The sequence below is a fragment of the Haliotis asinina genome, chromosome 7 (genome assembly GCF_037392515.1).
Source record: "Haliotis asinina isolate JCU_RB_2024 chromosome 7, JCU_Hal_asi_v2, whole genome shotgun sequence".
In the NCBI taxonomy this organism is placed as follows: Eukaryota; Metazoa; Mollusca; class Gastropoda; order Lepetellida; family Haliotidae; genus Haliotis; species Haliotis asinina.
Window position 1 is genome coordinate 61,376,402 of NC_090286.1, and position 14,731 is coordinate 61,391,132.

A 14,731-nucleotide genomic window follows, 5' to 3' on the forward strand; every position below is an offset into this window, starting at 1 on the left:
CTGTTACTACAAAAGACTACAAAATAACAGAAACCACTTTTGAAGGCAAGCAAGTTTACTTTTGGTTGGGGTTGGGGTTAGGTTTTGGGTTGGAGTGTGGTTTAGGATTAGGATTAGGGTTAGGGTGACGTGACACTAAACAATATGCCTGGTAGATATCTGGTATTCTGTAGGTGTACCAGTTTTTGCAATTTATTGAATATGATACAATATGATAAGTTTACCAACAACTGATTTATTTCTTCTTCATCACTTATGTCAATGTGCTGTGAATTATTGTAAAATCATTAAGGTGCACAATAGATCACATCTATCATAATTCAAGTAAATGCATTTTTTGAGAATCCATTGCTCTGATCTTGTCACCTGCTGTGAAAATCGACAGAATGTGGAAAAATCTATGTTGATGAATGACGTCAGGCGCGTGAACAGGTGTATCGGAAACCTGTCACCATGCTTGCTACTACAATGCTTGAATTGACCCAGGGGTTTGATCAGGTCAGTGCGTAGGTAATACCCAGTATCTCACCTACTGACCTTCTGGACAGAGGTCATCACCCTCCTGCCTCTCCACCCTCCCCCTTCTCCCTCTGGAGGGGACTGACAATGTGAAGCCTGTGTTTGTCTGAAAAGTCAGGTGGTCACCCAGGCAAGAGGTGCTGACACCTGGCTAAGACAAACCGTGTTCCAAACCAGTATCATCTTGGAATTGGGAACTACCTTATGAGCTATTTTTCCTGAAATTATCAGTTGTTCATTTGTTCCAGATGTGCACTAGTTGTCCATACAACAATTCATGTGTTTATAGTAAATATTTTGTCATCCTAAACATGTTTTGAACAGAATGATACCATCACATGTATATTCAAGTTTGAAATGTTAAATAACATATGCTGATCTTATGCTTGTTAACTCACACAAACAGACGCTAATGGATTGTTCTCTGTGTGTCCACAAACGAACGGATTTTGTGCCAACAAGGAAGTGGAGTGTTCCTCTCTTCACATGCTAATGGATGTTCCCCAGTGTGCTTACAACTGATTGGGTTTTGCTCCTGTCCACAGGACAATGGATTGTTCTTTTTGTGTATATGTTTACGAGGAAATGGATTGTTGTTCTGTTCACATGTGAATGGATTGTAGACTGTCAACAATATAGTGGATTGTTCCTTTTTTTCAAATGACAATGATTGTTCCTGTATATGTTTACAAGGTAATAGATTGTTCCTCTGTGTGTTTACAAAGGAATCTGTATCAACATATTAAGGGATTGTTCTTTTTGTTCAAATGATAATGGATTGTTCCTCTGTGTGCCACAAGCTTGTTGATTGTGCCTCTGAGATTACAAGTCAAAACTGTCACTGTATGAGCACATTATGAAGGATTGTGCCTTTCACAAGACTAATGGAATTTTCTTAAGTGTGTCAACAACCAAATTGATTATTCACATATGCATCCACAAGCTAATGGCTTGTTCATCAGAGCATCCACAAGCTAATGGCTTGTTCATCAGAGCATCCACAAGCTAATGGCTTGTTCATCAGAGCATCCACAAGCTAATGGCTTGTTCATCAGAACATCCACAAGCTAATGGCTTGTTCATCAAAGCATCCACAGGCTAATGAATTGGTGTCCACAAGGTTCTGAATTGTTCCTATGCGTGTCCACAAGGAAGTGACATGTTGCTGTCTGTTTTCTCAAGTTAACAAGCTGTTCCTCATTTTCAGGCAATGACTACATATGGGGGACCACAAAAGTAGGGAAGAAGTGTGAAGGTGGGTAATTAATCCTTGTTTGGTTTACAATAAACTTTGATGTGCAGGTTTTTATTCACAAACAAGAAATATTGTAAAACATTCTTCCTGTGAAAATGACTTTCTTATGAAATGAGACTAATTGTGTAACTGAATTTGGATCTAATTATGATTCACTGTAATTTGGTACCCATTTATAAATAGCCAACTTTAATTCATATTCAACAATTACTTCCTGCCCATGAGTGCATGAGCTAGAATGAATACGACAGTGTCTGCCTGACCACTTGCGTTGAAGGAAACTAACAGGTTGGATTTCCGTCGTCTTATCCAACTGTTACCAAACACATCTCGGTAATAAGAGTAGCTTAACTGTACCAACACATTTAACTCCCTTTCAACCAATCACACGCCCCATCCTTTTTCAAAATGATACATAACACACAAGATGTACCTGACCATACACTGAATAAGCGAGTATTACAGAAACATTCACTTATAATGTAGCAAATGTTCAACACCTCGAAAAGTCTAAAGCCCCAAAACGCTTGTGTTCTTGCATATGCATAGAGATAACTTGAAGTCACAGTCCAATGTGTGTTTTTTTCTCACAGGTACCTTGACCGCCAGGTTAGGTTTTTTATATTCTAATACGTTTTGCTCGCCTGACCTGGAGCCATTGTTTTTTTACATTATGGTTTAGCTGATGAAAATGTTTATTGTGCGGCCTATAGCTACAGCCAGCACGAGTCCCTGTATTCCTTCATGAATGTTGTCAGGCAGTCCCAGGAGACATTCCCTGTGAAGTTCACATCTTAGTGTGATAGTCTTCTTAATAAAAGGATATTACGAAACAAATTCACGTTTTTTATAGGGTAAAAGAATCATACAATGGGAATTCTAATATTAGTGTCTGAGCATTTGGTATGATGGTAATAATCAGTATGTCATAGTATCAACACCTGAGTTTTTACGTATTATTGCTAACTTCATAGGCCCTGCATCGAACATGATTTTACAATAAATTGTTAAATGATTTGCAGCAGTGACGTTGTAGGGAGACTACCAAGTAACTTTGTAGATGTTGGTCGATATTTATGAAGCTAACCACAGCATGTTTGTATAAACTTACTCAAAGTAGTTCCTGCTACATGACCCCCTTTGTATATTCAGCTGATCATTATGCCAAGTTTACTGAACTGGTTTATTGAGCTGATATTTGTATTTGATAAAGCTACCTCACTCAATTCTCTTGATCATTATTCAATTATGATTGAGCCAAGTTTTTAACTAAAATTCTCAGGTCTCGTGACACCAGGTGCTTAGTTTTCAAAACCAGTCAAAGTATAGGATAATTGGTTTGGATGATCCGACTTGCTAATTGCCTGGATGTAGGTATTGGGCAAAATGCCATTTTGACATCCTGTTCCAGAGAGCTATTTCCGAGGTAGTCTTTGATGTCACTATGGCGATAGTGTTGTTAAGGAAAGAAAATACACTTCAGATATTGGAAAAACAGGGAACAGTTTATGTCAAGACTGAAACAGTCTGTCAAAAAACTGTATAGTCAGGACATGTCCTCGGTTCCATCAGGGTGCATGTCCAGTTACAGTCAGGGGGTATGACCAAGGTACAGTTAAGGAGCATGTGCCAGTATACAATCACGGAGCATGTGCCAGTATACAATCACGGAGCATGTGCCAGGATACAGTCAGGCAGCATGTGCCAGGGTACTGTCAGGGAGCATGTTCCAGGATACAGTCAGGGAGCATGGTCCAGGGTACAATCAGGCATCATGTTCCGGGATTCAGTCAGGGAGCAGGTTCCAAGATACAATCAGGCAGCAGGTTCCAGGGTACAATCAGGGAGTAGAAGTGTGCAAGGGTGTACTCTATGTGTGATGAGACATATCAAGCAGGGTGTTCAGAACACTGATCAAGGGGAGTGTGTAGTGACTGAAATACAGGCATCCTGCTTCCAAGTAGCCAGTTGTGCCTTCCGGGGTTGTTATACATATGTTATGTTTTTGTTTCAGCTTGTGGAAAGTGCTGCCACACTCTGTGTTCTGGGACTGTCAGCAACTCTCACTGCACAAGGGAGAAGGCTACCAATCTGGAACCAACGCTGGAGTATAGTCAGGTGAGAAGTCTTGCCCCAGAGCCACTGTGGTATAGTCAGGTGAGATGTCATGCCTCAGAGTGACACATTGTAGTATCGTCAGTGGAGAGGTCTTGCCCCAGGGCCACACACTTTAGTACAGTCAGGTGAGAAGCCTTGCCCCAGAGCCACTGTAGTATAGTCAGGTGAGAAGTCATGCCTCAGAGCCACGCACTGTGGTATTGTCAGTGGAGAAGTCTTGCCCAAGGGCCACACACTGTAGTATGACCAGGTGAAAAGTCTTGCCCCAGAGCCACACACTGTAGTATAGTCAGGTTATATTCTGGATGTAGACCTCAGCTAGATGTGGTATATTGATACAGAATAAAGATTGTATGCTGGTTGTAGGCCTCAGCTAGGTATGGTAAGTTGATGCAGAATAAAGATTATATACTGAGTGTAGACCTCAGCTAGGTGTGGTATACTGATACAAAATGAAGGTTATATTGTGGATGTAGACCTCGGCTAGGAGTGGTATATTGATACAGGATGAAGGTTATTTACTGAATGCAGACCTCAGGTGGATGTGGTATATTGATACAGGAATAGGTGTAATATGTTGTTACAGGAAGGTTATGTACAGGATGTAGACCTCAGCTAGGTGTGGTATATTGATACAGGATGAAGGTTATAGTGTGGATGTAGACCATGGCAAGCTGTGGTATATTGATGCAGAATAAAGATTACACACTGGATGTAGACCACGGATAGGTGTGGTATACTGATACAGGAAGAAGGTTATATACCGGATGTAGACCACGGCTGGATGTGGTATATTATTAATACAGGAAGAAGGTTACGTGCTGGATGTAGACCTCAGCTAGGTGTAATATGTTGTTACAGGAAGGTTATGTACAGGATGTAGACCTCAGCTAGGTGTGTTATATTGATACAGGATGAAGGTTATAGTGTGGATGTAGACCATGGCTAGGTGTGGTCTGTTGATGCAGAATAAAGATTACATACTGGATGTAGACCACGGATAGGTGTGGTATACTGATACAGGAAGAAGGTTATATACCGGATGTAGACCACGGCTGGATGTGGTATATCAATACAGGAAGAAGGTTACGTGCTGGATGTAGACCTCAGCTAGGTGTAATATGTTGTTACAGGAAGGTTATGTACAGGATGTAGACCTCAGCTAGGTGTGGTACATTGATTCAGGAAGAAGTTTATGTACGAGATGTAGACCTTGGCTAGGTGTGGTATATAAACGCAGGGGTTCAACATTTTCATATATACTCTTCAAAAAAAGTAGGGCATAATGAAATTTCAATATGGATAGGAAGTGTAAACGTTAACAAACGTTTCAAGGACAGACATCTTATGAATGCACCACCATTTCCCTCAATTACCACCCTAAACACAACGCATGATATGCACATGCACAAAACAGCAACCCCCATACATGTATATGGGGTCCCATTCTTGATTTTGACATTTTTTCAAGAAGGTCGAGAAATCACTTTAATCACATTAATGTTGACACTCATCTTGCATCACACATTTGTTAGTGTTTGTTTCTAGTCATTTGTTTTAAGATGAAAATCGTATGCATGCAAATTTTATACCATACACCAATGATGTTTCAAAAACGACTACATTCCAAATAACTATGGTTGTAGGGAAGTGCAAATGGTGATGCACTCTCAAAACATTAAATACTATCATATCAACATTGATTGACTCCAATAAATCTAAAGATTTTTAATCATAAATTAAAAAAATAAAGATCCCCTACTTTTTTGAAGAGTATATATAGAAACACTGCAGGGTGTGTACTGCTGAATTTCCAAAAGTAACTCAGGTTGAAACAAGCATAATAGTTTCTCTCTTTGAACATGGCATGAGTCTTTGCAATGTGCTGGTCTCACGGAGGTGTGTGATAAAGTCATATACATTACTGTTATTGTCCACCAAGGTGTAACACACTAGGGTATATCTGTAGGGGGATATTGACCCATTTTCTGTGAATGCGGATCAAGCAATCCAATCCCAAGCAACAACACTTTGACCTGGTCAGTAAGGAGGAAATCATCACACCCGGTTGCTATGGCAATGAATGGCCATGTACTTTAAGTATAGAAATGTCATGTCACTGGTTTATCACAAGGGGCATGAACAGCAGTTGGTGTTGCCCATACCTCTCACCTATCCATAGCACCCTGAATCCACATGGTACTACATGCACAACTTCAGACCAAAAGTGCTTCATTGCTGAGTGGGGAGGGTCATTACTGATGTACATGTCATGTTCAGTATTGGCAGCGATATTATGATATACCCTTGTTTTACTACTATAAGTACTGCCAACTACAACAGTCAGTTGTACATTTTGAACAGAGTTTTAGGTATTTTGTTACGATGTGATTCATTGCTCCTGAATCCATTAGAAGGGAGGTTAATGGTTTAACGTGTACAAAAGCTGTTCATTTGGTTGTCAGTAATATTTGTATACGTGCAAATACCATGTCATACCCCAGTTGCCAGCTCGTATTTGTATATTGGCTGTAATTTCTCTACTTGGTTGAAATCAGTGTTCTGTTGGGAGCCGATGCATTTCATACACACTTCTCTTCTGCCATCATCAAGTCCCTATGCTACCAGGCCAGGATCTGAATCCCAGATTTACCCTGTTAATGCCAATTTAAACCATTTAAGACTCTTCAGTACTCTTTTCTTCACAGCTTTGCAAGCACACATACCCAAGACAACCTGCAGCCAATCTGCACAGGTTTTGCTTGTCCAAACACACTAACACACACACACACACACACCTGCTCTCTCACTCTCTCTCACACGCACTCACACGCGCACGCACATGCACAGCCACGAGCACACATACACACACACATTCTGCAAATTCAGTTTATGCCAACTGAGAACAGCTGATGGAAGTGGTGATAATGTGCCCAATAATTCGAGATGTATTCCATTCGTATTTGACCTGACAGCAATAAAACTGCTGTTGAATATACAGTTATGTTATGCACTAACTGGTACTTGCACTCTTTCTCCGTAACTCTAAATATACATACAAGATTTATATATATAGCACACTTATAATACACATACAGTACTCATTTTTCAATCCTGATCGATGATGAAAGAACAAAACCAAACTTTTTCATGTTAGAAATATATCCAGGCATCTTTATGCCCTTTACGCTCTTTCTTAGAATGTAGGACTTCTCCGACTGTTTCTCTCCATGTAATGTCTTTGAAAAGCATGACATACTATTTCATCAAGTCAGCATCATGTGATTATTTTTGAGACGTTATAAAGGGATCTGTCTTGAGGCAGCTTCTTCCTTTCAGTGCCACATCTATACCTGGAGATTTGGTAGGATTGATGTAATTAACTGTGGTGCACCACATGAAAGTACCTCTCATCCTTCAAGGTTCCACACTGACCTAGATAGACTTTTCGCTAATTACTTCAGGAAGGAGGATATGACGTTAACGATGCTATCGCAGGCGATGGAGTGAGTGACGTAGATTAGATGTACTCTATCATTATAGAAGTCACCTCGGGGCACGTGTTGGCCACCTTTTAATGAATTGTTTCAATCTCCTAGCCAGCATCATCAGCTTGGCCAGTACCTTGAGTGTGTCCAACACCTAGTAATTAGTAGGAAAGAATTTCAAGTTACTTGATTGGAGATTTTCTGTGTCAAAGATTCGGGAATATTTTCAACATTGAGATAAATTCTACATATACACACAAGAGCACGCATGAATGGATACATGTATGGCATATGAAAATCACAGTTAGTCAGACTGGCAGACGGCAGCTGATGAAATTCTCAAATCTGAAATCAACTGATACTACCTAATGTTTTTTCACATGTGTGGTATTGTGTGTTATATATTACGAAAATGTTAATCTCGTAAAAATATCATCTCTTCTGTTTATAAATTCCTTTAAGGAAACAGAAAGAACACCATATTTTGTTCTCATGTACAGTAATTTGCATGGCCTTCAGCTTTACACAGCAGCACCCTCTAGAACTATCTTAACCTAAAAACATGACACTTTACAAAGAGTTTCTTTTTAAATTTTTATGTTAAAGTGATGTTAAATATTAAATATTGTTAACTTGTAGGTCAGTGGTATGTTTTGTAAAATGTAGCATGATTTTGAATTAGTAATGCATTGATTCCATAGTAAAGAAACATCAAAAGACATCCCCGTGACTTGTCCCGAAGTATGGCCTAGTTACCTGGTTTCAACCAATCAAATGACACAGATGTGACCTTGTTACAACTTGAGAGTTAAGCTGGGAAGATTATTTTACCTAATGACTGCAACCATGAATACCTGTACTTATTTTCCAACTGGTGAACGAGTTGTGGCCTTGTGGCCCTGTCAGATATAGGTTAATGGAGAAACAGACTCCTTTTTCTGCTGCTAAATAAATGTCACACCTGTATGCATAGTTTGACTTATTTAAATGGTAATGAGACATTACAATAATTTCTTTTCTGAACCACAAGATATTGGCAGGGTCCTTGAAAAAGACTTCAGGGTTGTATGACCAAACACATTCAGATAGAACGCTTCTGGGGTTCGTATGTCTCATTTGGCTTAAGACACTTTAATGAAGACATTGATTTTTTAATCTTTTTTCAGAAACATTTCAAATAATGAGATGACTTTTTCTGTGACCAGGTTGCAGGCATATTGCTGGTAAAAATCTATCACCATTTTTGATGTTGGAATGTCATATTTTTTGTTATTTTCAAATTTGTTCATAGTATGCCACAAAACTAAAATTCACTTGGAAAGAATTTCCCTTGCTTTCTAAGCAGTGCTGATCAGATTGCCCCTACATGAATTTCAAACCTGATCATTTTTGTGCATGATGTATTATGATAGTACAAGTATTACTTGTTACTTGGAAATAGGTTGATATGTATCCAACAGGTTTCGCCTTACTAATCATTTCAGACTGTTTGCAGCAAAAATCTACCAGAATGCAATTGTGACATTGCAAGCAATAATAATTCACTCACTTACTCACTCAGGTATATGTGACAAGGAAATGTTTTCAAACCCTTTACAAACGTGTAAGCACTGAATAAGTAATTTCATGAACATTTTGTGTTTGTCTTACAGCCACTGGAGAACTGGACAGTCAACCATGTAATTGAATGGATGGCAGCTCTCAACCTGTACCGCTACGTAGAGCTGTTCCGAGAGAAGAACATCGCAGGGCGGGACCTCAAGACCATGGATGAGGAAAAACTCATGGTAAGGCCAGTCATTTGAACAATCGAACAATGATCAGCTCACTCCAAAGTACATGTATTAGTCTCACACTACCTGAACTGCATTGTATTCCTGTCCAGCTCCTTACAGTAATGTGGTGTTCGTAAATGAAGAAAGTCTAAGTTTTCCTAATGTTTTAGTCATACTCCTCTCCGATTAGCATTGAGTTGTTTCTTTCTCTCAAAAACCTTTTCCTTCAGAGAAAAGCTGACAGTCTATTTAAGGTCTTTTTGTGAACAGGATTATGACTCCTTTTCCCAGGTCTAGTTGTTGAATATGTTGATTTCATAGAAAGCTAAGAAATATAGAAAACTGTGGTAAAAAATTTGGTCCATCCTGAGCTGAAGTGGACACCAGCACAGCTTTCCAGGAGAAGTGTAGAGTTTTAAGTTAGGATAAAAAAATATGATCCCAAGAGAGGGATCGACACATTTCTGAAGTTCTAGACAAGTCTTCCAGTCTGTTTTGTTTTAGATACACACATAAAGCTAGATATAACAGGAACACATATTGCCCTCCAGCAAGACCAGACTGTCTGCAGTACTTACCTCTGCTGTATCATTTACTCCTTCAGGACAACATACTACCTCAAATAACACGAATCAGTTTTTTAAAATATAAAAATTTAACAAATTTAAATGCAAAGTGTAGTTTTCTTGAGGCACAAATGCTGATGATTCTTGATCTTGAAAGGTGAAGGTCATGAGAATGTGAAGGTCACAGCAGTGAGTGTCATGCGACAGCCGCATGTGAGCCTGTAGCCCTTATCTTCCTGTTTCCAATAACCCTGTAGATTCTTCTTCAAATATATCAACTTAACATGACTGTACGGCTTCAGCCTCCAGTTCTGGAGCAGCCACAGACAGTGTGAGAGCCACTCTTGAGACAGAGTCACAGAGCATGGCTTGGAAGTCCTAGAGAAACCTTGCAGGTATCTTAGCTAATTATTGTAAGAGCCCTAGCGACAAGGTAATCACTCATATCTGTGTAGCTGGAAAATACACCATTAATAATTGACCAAATTAAGTGTAGACAAACAGTAACATTGAATGACACTGAATAGATACCAAGCAGAGACATTTTTGTGCATCATGAAAGCTGGTCTGCTAATCAACAATATTGTTTCCTGAGGCAAAACTGTTTTATGACAAACATTGTGAATGGCCACATTTGCAAGTTGTTGATATCTGGCCAAGAATATGATGGATGATACCTTAATGGAGATACCCACCAATATTGTGTGTCTGCAGCTATACACAGCTGTAGATCAGATAGCAAGTCTATTCATTTTGACAGGGTATATGTGTCAACAACATTTCAAAACTTGCTGCTGCAAAACTGATTACTTAGGTTTCTCAAATCACAAAGTATGGTTTCTTTAGTAACTGTCTATCTGCAATCTATCAAAGCAACACTTAACCTCATATTGTCCTGGTTCTGGTTGGAATCTCTACTGTAATTACAATCTTCAGACTAGCAGCAAAGTAGTGAAACATCGCTTTGGCCTATATTGAACAACATTAAACTCACATCCTGTCACAGGTCTGAGATACTGCTATATATACCTATAGTCCCAAAACACTCACTCATTCCAAACAATCCTAAAACGTCCAGACGTATATGTTCAGTACATTGTTCAGTGTTCATTCCAGTAATGTACTCTGATGCTGTGCTGGTGAGACCTCTGGATGGTGCCAGGTTATTTGCCAGAAGCTCCAGAAATAGCTGAACCTGTTGGCTCCAATGTGTGGCACACATTCACAGACTAGTGGAGTTTTCCATGACTGATCTGAGTGGGTTGTGCATCAGGGTGTGGGATTGACTCCTTCTACAGGTGCTATACTGGAGTGTCTGCAGCACTGGAGCAGCAGCGTCTGCTGCACTCCCACTATCCCCTTCTGATGCCTCTATTTGACGGCCTAAACAGTGGGGAGGAATGTTATTATAGTCAGTCCTGCTTGTGGTGGCTATGAGCTTTCGTTTGTCCTATGCATGGGTACCCCTTCGAAAGCACTTATTGGTATTTGAATTTTTCATTTTTGCTTTGTTTTGCTGTATTTGTCATTCGTGATATTTTGTGATAATGAGTTGTGTTTTGTGATATTGCTGATATTGGATATTTTCCATTTGTGTAAAACAACTTGTAATGTAGGCAACCCATGGTATAAGTTGCCTGGAGGTTTTACCTCTCATTAGTTCAAATCCTCTTGTTGGCATATTGTTTATGCTTTAATTATGCTGATAAGTATCTCAATGTTCTCAATATCTAACACACAAGTTTACGATCCATATACATATACCTTTGAAGATCTAGGAAGAATTGGACATCAGCAGCCCATGCTTGTTGCCTGGTCATGATTGGTGTGACTGCTTGCTGCAGTTGATATTTGTGTGGTGTTACTTCTGTGCTCAGTCATACTCTCCCCTTCTGTAAATCCTGCAACACTCCTGTTAGACATCCTCTTGTGCAGCATCATATTGAGTATGCTATAAAGTAATCTGTCATACAGATCCCGAACTAATATATCTAAGAATGCCCACTCAAGTCTAGAAAACGTGGCAAGTCTAGAATGAAAAAAGTCTCGACTCCTTTTCACTGTGTTTTACTTTTTTTGATCTGTAAAGTATGTTCATTTCAGAGACTAATTGTTAGTGTAGCTATAAAATCACCACTCCATTACCTCTGCTCCAGGCACATTGAGGCAGGTGCCCCCTCCCCTCTAGCTGTACTCATGGGTAAGGGTAACGCAACTGAACGTGCTGTGTACTGTAATCACAGCATTTCTGTGGTAATAGATCCAAGCCTCAAATGACTTTTCAGTGCAAACTTTTAAGTATTCAACCCTGATGAAACCACAAATGCTTTCTGCAGTACCACAGTATGAGATCACCACTGCAACACTTAACACTGCCCTATATTCCTGCTAGAAAAGACATGTTCCTTTAAAGTGGAACTTCGCTAGTATTGATGGTGTTCATACGGCTGGTTTAATAAGTTGGCTGGCAGCCAGTTGGGGGTGTAAATGGTAGAGGGAGTGTTCTGTATAACTTGTATGCGCTTCATCTTCACCAAGGGGTGTATCATTACTCTTAAGATCACCTGACTGTAAACGAAGTATGTTAAGGTCATGGTATGGCGTGTTTGTCATCTGTCTGATAGTCTGTCCATCATTACCTTTTGATTTTTCTTCATCTCATCTGGAACTACAAGGCCTGTGAAGTTGAAACTTTGGATGGAAGGTTACAGCTTTGGTGTCTCAAAAACTTGCTCACAGAATTCCTGATTTCATGCAAGACCATCAATGGAACCATGTTGAAAACAACATTTCAGGTCATTACTGAGCTATTTACTCCTGTGTAATAACATTTAGTTTCACATGCAGTCAGAATGTGGTTATTAAAATAACTGTTTTCTGTGATTTTAAACTTTTTGGTCAAGCTACAACCTTTGACTTTCACATAGCCCTGTAGATCTGTTGTTATTGTATTTTCAACATCACTCAAACTAAAGTGCCTATGTACCAGAACATACACATGTATAATTATAACCCTAGAGTCCTTTCAACATGCTTTCAGAATACCAATCCGGTTTTAGTATGCCAGTCATGGGGCCATATTTAGGAACCCATTTGTGTTTAGTGTACATAATTTTGAAATAGTGGAGCAAACATGTGTTTCATTGGGTTTTTTTAAGTATTGTCAATTTTAAATTTGATTCAAATATTTCATCATAGTAGTTGTTGTATCCCAATAAAACTGCTCTCAATGGCCGTAGAAATGTCATAGGTAACAAGAATGTCCTATATTAGACACCAGTGCATACATTTCCAATGTTTTATTAAATTACTTGCATTCACTGTTGTATATGTGTGACAATGCAGAGGTTTTTGCACACAATTGCCCTAAAATCTACTCTAGGTATAACACTGTAATGTTTAGAGTGACACCTCAAAAGTGGGCCAAAATTTGCCCATGTCTAGTGTTTTGGACAGAATGACCAGTTATCTGTCTCTTAATCACTCACTCACCCAACCCACCTGTCATATTTAGACTGGTGGAAAGACATTGGAAATTGTTCGTGTTTAAATGTTAAATGGATTTTTAACTTGTAGGGCAGTGGTATGTTTTGTAAAATGCAGCATGACTTTGAATAAGTAATACATTGATTCCATTATATAGAAACATCAATAAACATCCTCATGACTTGTCATGAACTATGGCCCAGTTACCTGGTTTCAACCAATCAAATGGCACAGATGTGACCTTGTTGAGTTAAACTGGCAATATTATTTTCTCTAATGGCTACAACCGAATACCTGTATTTATTCCAATCTAGTACAAATATTTTTTGTAATGCCATAGTAATAGGTTTATCTAAGGATATTTCATTCTGGATTTTAGTTCTATACATAACAGCCTATTATTCTACCCTGTTCATGAAAAGGATTCAACATTTTCCTATGACATTAAGGCTTGAATTGAAAGAAAATATTTTGAGTGGTAAGAGTATTGAATAAGGAGGATCTATGTCTATATATTTACTACAAGACACTACACCAAAGGTGATCTTGTTCTTCACCCTCACTTCATGTTTTTGTATGTGACACCCCTGGTAATGGTTTATATGTAGGTGTACCATTTTTCAACGCTACCTTCAGACAAGGGTGAAGCAAGTTGATTACCCAGATTTCATTGGGTAATAGAAAGTGGTGGAGCCAGCAACACTCAAAATGTAAATTACCAGCTTCAGCACCCCTCCTTATCACCATGTTCTCCAGCTAGTGTGAGCTGATTTCATTCATGTCATATTTCCTGACTCACTGCAAGTAGGTTCTGTTCAGTGAATGCTTCCAGTTCTTCTCTCATCAATAACTAAGAAAAATCTGATTGGTCTGACCTCTGTGCTTGTGGGTTAGTGAGGTGAGGGTTCCATGCATGACACACACTCACAGCTTTCTCTGTATCTGCTACCAGGCTTATATCCTGAAGTTAGTTGTCTGGCAAGCAGTCTTCCCATAATGCAGTTTTGCAGGAATCTGGTAGCTTCAGCACTCTCCACAAAAAAGGGAAGCATTCCTTCCAAGCTGCCAGAGTGATTGATATAAAATGTCTTCTGGTCCCAGATCCTTTTTTTTATTTTTTGAAGAATACTCGTGGGAAAGTGAAATGATGAGATTTGTAACAGGGATGGGATGAGCAATATGCTGCATGAACGGAGGAGACACTGTTGACTGGGGGAGATGTACTGACCGACTTATCCACTTTATTGAGTCTCAGAGGAAGAGTGAGATATCAGGACAAACTCTGAGGTTTCATCGCTGGCCGAATTTTTCCTGTAAGTGTAAATCATACGATGTGTTAAGGGCAGGGTGACATTGCCGCAGAGGTAATACTGTGACTGGAAATAGTTGAAATTGAATATTACATGTAATATTAAAACAAACAATACTGATTTCATTTTTTTGTATTTGTATGCATTGGGTAGGGTGTGTATTATTTCTGCATGCGATGAATGAGGTGGGAGGTTGTTTAGACTCATGGAGTGT

General features: G+C 39.2%; 2 protein-coding genes across 6 annotated transcripts in view; one reads left to right on the plus strand and one right to left on the minus strand.

Annotated features, from left to right (window-relative positions):
* The window catches only part of LOC137291711 (replication termination factor 2-like), a 559,227-nt gene that overhangs the window by 310,074 nt on the left and 234,422 nt on the right, over positions 1–14,731 (minus strand). The gene's annotated exons all lie outside the window — the stretch shown is intronic.
* Positions 1–14,731, plus strand: part of LOC137291705 (phosphatidylinositol 3-kinase regulatory subunit gamma-like) — a 151,240-nt gene that overhangs the window by 119,070 nt on the left and 17,439 nt on the right. For all 5 annotated transcript variants that reach the window (XM_067823153.1, XM_067823152.1, XM_067823155.1 and 2 more), the window contains 3 exons: positions 1,727–1,774; positions 3,789–3,892; positions 9,033–9,167. In XM_067823153.1, the coding sequence (XP_067679254.1) occupies positions 1,727–1,774; positions 3,789–3,892; positions 9,033–9,167 (287 nt within the window). The remainder of the gene's footprint in view (positions 1–1,726; positions 1,775–3,788; positions 3,893–9,032; positions 9,168–14,731) is intronic.